General features: G+C 33.9%; 1 protein-coding gene across 1 annotated transcript; it reads right to left on the bottom strand.

Annotated features, from left to right (window-relative positions):
* Positions 1–2,637: 2,637 nt before the first annotated feature.
* Positions 2,638–6,495, bottom strand: LOC104118897 (uncharacterized). Its single transcript, XM_009630283.4, has 3 exons — positions 5,923–6,495; positions 5,618–5,718; positions 2,638–3,381 (listed from the first exon to the last, which is right to left on the bottom strand). The coding sequence occupies exons 1-3, from the start codon at positions 6,375–6,377 to the stop codon at positions 2,720–2,722; spliced, it is 1,218 nt and encodes a 405-aa protein (XP_009628578.1). The 5' UTR covers positions 6,378–6,495; the 3' UTR covers positions 2,638–2,719.
* Positions 6,496–6,778: the final 283 nt, after the last annotated feature.

Here is a 6,778-nt window from a genome sequence, read left to right as displayed (position 1 = left end):
TCTTATAAGTAAAGAATCATGGGTTTATAAGTTTTCTTAAGTTCATTGTTACAACTACCAACATGTTGGTGATAGTAGTACTCTTTACTTTCTGCCATTGACCTTTTTTAAACTGGGGCTTCTGCTATTAAAAAATAGTATAAGTTATTTTACTACATTTTCGAGCAAACATAAGGCACCTTAAGATTTAACTTTTGCTTCACATGTAGTTCTTCTTTCAATAAGACATGGAGTAAACGTGGATGTTAATAATAAGGAAGAATGCAGAGATGCTTGAACAAGCTTCAGATGAGTCCAATATTCGTTGATGCTAATAAAACAATGCTTGAATGTATAATCACCTGGTGCCATTAGCGAATCAATATATTTGAGGCGAACTCTTTAAATGGTTGACGTGAGTAGTGCTAAGATTTGTGAAATTTTATGCTCCTATGCTTCTTTGGTTACCTACTTACCTGGTAAAAAAATTGTATGTGAATCTATGTTTCAATTGTAAAAAAATATTTCTAATAGGTTGGTTAGTGGTATACTCACTTTGAGATGAATGCTATGGTTTCCCTTTATGGAGAAGAGTTAAGTAGCTCTTACTACCGAGTGTAGCTTAGAATTTGGATTGGAGAGTTAACTCAGCGATATTATCATCTCCTAAGTTTGCTTAAGGTATCTTTTAATATCAGCAAAGATGATTTTTACTTCCTTTATAGCGCACATGTCAAAGCGCATTTTGTGAAGTGTTCTCCTCCCCTGTCACCTGAGATAAAGTCAATTGTCTATTATTAATATTGCAGAAACAAAGTTTTAATTTTAGTAAGGTTTCAATTCTCCATTATTTAGATTTTACCTATACTAAACAACACAAACAAACAATAATGTCAGACACACGCCCGTGCAAAGGGCAGAGCCTATCTAGAAAAGTACCTAAATAAAAAATAGTGTCAAACTTTAAGGGGCTGCCTATTTATTCGACATTTATTTATCTTATTTCTTGTATACATATATAATAAATAAAAGGAAGAATTATATGTCTTGTCACTTGGCCTAATAGCCCAACCGAAAATGGCCCATGTTTCACGTCCTTACCTAGTTTAGCCAGGTTGTATATAATCCGAAAAAAAATTTCCAACCTTTAGCCCACTATTAAAGACATACTTTTAGGGTTTCTTTATTTTCTTTTTTCTTCATTCCCAGCACACTTTGTACTCTCCACCCGCCTCTCTTTGCTTTCTCCTTTCTTTCTCTTCTCTCACTCACATAGATCTGAATATTTATAGATATCAAACTTGATTTAAAGTATTTTCTCTACTAAGTTGCTTAATCTTCCTAAATATTTATAGATCTCAAATATTTGAATCTCGATTGATGGGTGTCCAAATTTAAAATTGAAATTTTGTTGCATCCATATTAAAAACTCCATTGAAGGAGCTTTGAAGCTCCTAGATTTGAAAATCTAACTTTAAAATGATTGGGTTAAGTTAAAAATTATTGTAAAAGCTTGTAATAATATGAATCTTGAGTGCTGGGTTAATTGTGCTCGATTAACATTGGTTTTGGGAACCATACTAGTTGAAGAAGGAAGTTGAAGATGAAATTCAGTTTTGTATACACCGTTATACATCATTATATAATATTATATAACATTATACAGAATTATAATAAGGGTATAACGTTGTATAATATTGTATAATATTATATATTGAGGTGTGAAAATAGTGTTATACAACATTGATCTTTCTTTTGAAGTAAGTTTCTCTTTCACTGTAGTAATTTTAGTTTTGTTGCATGTTTTTTATTTTTTATTTGCCGGAGTTCCCTTTTGCTTTTGTTTTGGTTACTTTTTGTTTAGATTTTTCTTTTTTTCTTTTACTTCGTATTCTCTATATTTTCTATTAACACTGGTTTTACTTTTCTACGCCAGCGAAATACTGGTATACATTATTCAACATTTAATATACAAGTTTATACAAAGTTATACATCATTATACACGTACTATACATATCAGGTTAAAACTGAAAATAATTTTTTTGTATTTTTCTTACTTTTTTCGAACAATTAATGTATAAAGTTAATTTTTTCCTTAATTTCTCTGCTAAATCGTGAACTTTCAAAATTTTCTTTCCTTGTTGATTTTTCTGCCAAATCAGAAATTTTGGAGCAAATTCATCTATATATAACTTGGAGAATAAGAGAGTTTAGGTCTGTTTTTTGTATTTTTATAGCTGGAATAGGAATGTATAAACTTGGGTAAGAAAAAGAATGAAAAAACATGAAAAATTTGCATTAGACTAAAAAAGGGCATGAAGATTGTTTTCGGATCTGAACCAACTAATATTTGGCTTTATATTTGTAAACTTAAATTTGGATTATCCGGTGCAAGGTTAACCCGTGGAGTGTATTATTATATAATTTTCCCTGTATAAAATGTCTAACGAAGCTTGTAGGTAGAGTACCATTGGGCCTCGATAGATTCGCCTATGCTTTTGGTCGTTCTTTCTAGGGTTTACTCCCATGTCTCAATAATTTACTACGTAACATTCTTTTTTTTTTTTTTTTCAAATTTGTTTAAAAATGAAATGCACTTTTATCCACTTCATTAAACCGTTATAAGATATTCCAGGAAAGTAGTTAAGCAAATGATATGACACCACCGTAAACTCCATAGAAACGGACAAGAACTACACCTAACAAATAGCTCAAGTACAAATGTTAAAAACGCCAAACCTAAGATTCCAAAGCTTTGTATATCACGACAAAGCAAGGAAGAATTGCCCTTGGATTAAACACATATAACTCCTCGAGATTCGAGTAAACATCTGAATACCCAACTACAGAATCGTATAAATTTGCAGCAGCCGACAACCCAGAACCACCACTCTCCTCCGTCGCCGCCGTATCCTCCGCCACGCGCTTCACTCTCCCAGCTATCACCCGACACACCAACATCGCCCTACGTCCATCGGCGCCGCTACCGAGGCAGTCATGGGCCCTACCACTACTGGCCGTTGTGCGGACCCCACAAACCTTATTATTATTTCCTTGGAATCCATGTCGGATGATCGTACAAACTCCGCAGCCAGGTGTACACACCGAGCTGCACAAGTTAGATGTACCCTTGGCGCCGAGTGAGCACGTGAGGGTTGTGCAGTAGAACCTTAAGAGTTCGTTTCCGTCGGCGGCGCAACGGGGGTTTTTCTTGCCGTTAACGGTGGCGCGTAGCTTCACGGCGTCCCTATAATCTTCGAATTTGTGGATGATGCGTTTAGTGTTGTGGACTTTGAGTATACGTTCGATCTTGCATATTGGGTTATCCTTTTTGAGCCAGCTTGATTTGAAGATTATTTCCACTATGTTCCTGCTTGAATCTTCAGGACTCAACTCTGATACTGAAAATGTAATACTAAACTATTTTAAAATCTCGATTAAGTAGAATTAGAAGCATGCTAAATCATGATCACTTGTTGAAGATGAGAACAATTACAGAATTTCGTTTGAAAAGAAAAAGATAATGGGATTTCAGTTCCAATTGGTAAGCTACCAAATTTCAATGATTACCACGCATTTCCAAAGTAATCAAGCATCCATGTTTAATTATGATATTAGGGAAGAATGAATAAACTTAATTGATATTAAGGCTTAGTTGTTGTTCTTATACTTAAGTTAGATATGCTTTTACAGCAATTTTAATTTGGTCCGGTTAAAGACTTGTACAGCAACAACCCAGTATAATCTCACTAGTGAGGTCTGGGGAGAGTAGTGTGTACGCACACCTTACCCCTATCCTGGGGTAAAGAGGTTGTTTCCGATAGATCTTCGGCTTCCTCCCTCCAAGAACTCTCCACATTGCTATTGGGGTGACTCGAACTCACAACCTATTGGTTAAAGACTTGTAAATCGATGTAGAAATAAGTTTAAAATAAAGAGAACCTCTAATTTTTTAGAACACATGATTTTCCTTAAAAAAGTAATTTACCAGTTAATTATATTTAAATAAATAGATACTAATAAAATGGATATATAGATGACTAATACTGCATGAAGTGGACATATGATTTACCGTTTGGCCATAAAAAAAATTCAATTTTTTCGGAATTAGTGTTTGGCCATTAAAATTTTAAATTTCGCTTTAAGTTAAATTTAGGAAATTTTCGGAAATTTGAAAACCTTCATAAAGTTGTTTTTCAAAATTTTCACTTCAAATCACTCATAAAAAATTAAAAACATCTCCAAATTGTATTCATATCCAAACATAACTATAATTTTTAAATACTATTTTCACTTGAATTTTTTCCCACTTTTTTCCGAAATTTCACAATTCTTATGTCCAAACGCCCACTTAATTAGATTGAGTATTTAGGATAGTTTTTTCGATTGATTAGTCAAGTATAAGCCTTCTTCAAAGTAGTTTAGACGAAAAATTATCGGAACTCAAATACCAAAAACCGAATAACATACCCAATATAGATCCACAAGTGGAGTTTGAAGAGGGTAGTGTGTGTCAAAACCTTACTCCTACCTTGTGAAGGTAGAAATACTGTTTTTGATAGATTTTCGGCAAAAAAAAAGAAGGAAATAACAGAAAAGAAAATAATCAAAAAGGAAAGGAAAAAAAGATTCATTATTGTGTGGAGTTGGCTACCAAATGCTGATAATAACAAGACAAGTATCCCAGTTTCAAAAGAATCAATCCTTGTCGTGTGCATTATAATTTGTCTTAAAGCCTTAAACTAAGGAGAACTATTTGCAAATTATAAACATAATAGTAGGACTGTAGGAGTCATTTCGGGTTTCCAGTTGTCGGTTGGGCAGACTGTAATAGAGATGCTGACTGATTAAATATTTCTTAATCTACCATATACTGTATAGTTCTTTTCGATTTTATTAAGAGGTAGCTGTAAAATTGTACTGAATGGTCCTTGAAAATTGAAGTGGTAATAGACGTAAAGTACAATACTGTACCCACAAAAGATAGGGAAATATTTACGGGGAGAGGGTTTAGCAAATACAAGCCAATACAACAACAATAACATATACCCGGTATTAATTCACGACATGGGATATGGGGAGCCAATGCACGATGTGCCAAATCCAAAGGCTAAAATGTATCACAATGCCGTTTTGCCTCCCCTACGCACTATAACCAAAGATTTTTGTCTCTTTCTCTCAAAATTGTTGAGGAAGTCAGGAGGGAAAAAAGACTGAATATAAATCTAGACATAGAAGGAAAAGAAAGTGGACCAAAAATAATGCCCCAAGAAAAGTTGGCCACGTATAAAACAAGTTGACCAGTGCTATATAATATTTTATTTAGCCGCCCGTTGCATAAAATATTTGGCATTTATATAAGCAGGGTCCGAGGAAGGGATGAACTTAAAAGCTATGAAGGTAGTCAGTCTATTATAATAGAAGTATTAATGACTGCTTTCACGGTTCGAACCCGTCACCAAGTCATACAGAGATAACCTTAAGGTTGAGAAAAAATGAACATACAAGGGAAGGAAAGGATAAAAACTAAAGCAGAAATGGATCTGAATTTTGGGATTTCCACAGCGCGATAAGTATTTTGAGTAGTAACTGAGAAGAAAAAAAAACTTAAAAGGAAAAAAAGAAAGGATGAATTACCAGCATGCCTAACTGCTTGATGATGTTCCAAGCTCTCAATTTTTGGAAAAATTTCTCCACATTGAGGACAGGCACATATAGTTGATCTCGGGAGAGGGTACCTATACAATGTTTTATTTTAATTTACTAATCAGCACTTGGTTAAAACAGGTACAGTATTCATATACTCCAATATATATACTCCGATATATATACTCCATCGTCACGAAATAAGTCTTTACCTTTTCCTTTTTCGTGAGTCAATTTGACAAATTAAAATAAAAATATTAAAAGATTATACAAAAAGTAGTGTATATAGTGAGTACCTGCTGGGATCAACTATCATGTGACACTCATAACATCGAGAGAGTTTCCTGAATTGCATGCCTTTGGAAGAAGTAGAGCTACCAAAAGATCTCGAGGATGTTGACCCATGAGAAGTTTTCTTGCTAAGGAGCCGAGTTTCTTGGCCTAAACTACTGCTGCTTTGATCTTCTAAAGAATTATTATTATCATCAACTCTGTGAACCACTCTTGTGTTGTTTCCATGATGTAGTACAACATCCTTAAAGCTACATATAGAACTACAAGAACCCAACTTTGAATAATAAGCATTCTTAGATGGGTCATCAACTGTTGAGTTTTCGATCTGCTTGCAACTCAATAAGTTCTTGAATTGATCCCATGAAGATGGTTGCTTCTGTTTTTGTTGCTTTTTTCTCCGTTTGGATGGTTGTTTTTGGGTTTCTGATGCTTCTGGTAAGAAAGTGAAGAGTGCCATTAAAAGTAAAAGAGGTAGAGAGAGAGAGAGAGGCCTTTGAATTACTTTGAGATTTGAGAAGGCATTGTTTGATTGTTTCTTTCTTTATTAATGGAGAGGGATCCAAGATGGGTAAATAAGGAGGCCGTTGGGGTTCTTTACACTTTTATTTCTCTACTTTATATAAATATTCCATTTGCATCTTAGCATAATAATGATGCATTTGTGTTTTTGTCCCTTGTAGTCCTTGATTAATGGAGTATAGAATTAATCAAGTTTAGTACTTTGCCTTTAAATCTCAACTTTCCATTTGATTTTGTCTTTTAAGTATTAGACCAACTCAAGTGATAGATCGATAGCAAAGACTACACTATATATGAAATCATCATTAGAAGTAAATTATATTTCACTTCTCGAAATTC

The sequence above is a fragment of the Nicotiana tomentosiformis genome, chromosome 8, assembly GCF_000390325.3.
Source record: "Nicotiana tomentosiformis chromosome 8, ASM39032v3, whole genome shotgun sequence".
In the NCBI taxonomy this organism is placed as follows: Eukaryota; Viridiplantae; Streptophyta; class Magnoliopsida; order Solanales; family Solanaceae; genus Nicotiana; species Nicotiana tomentosiformis.
Note: the sequence above shows the minus strand (reverse complement) of the source record. Positions and strands in the feature narration are given on the sequence as shown.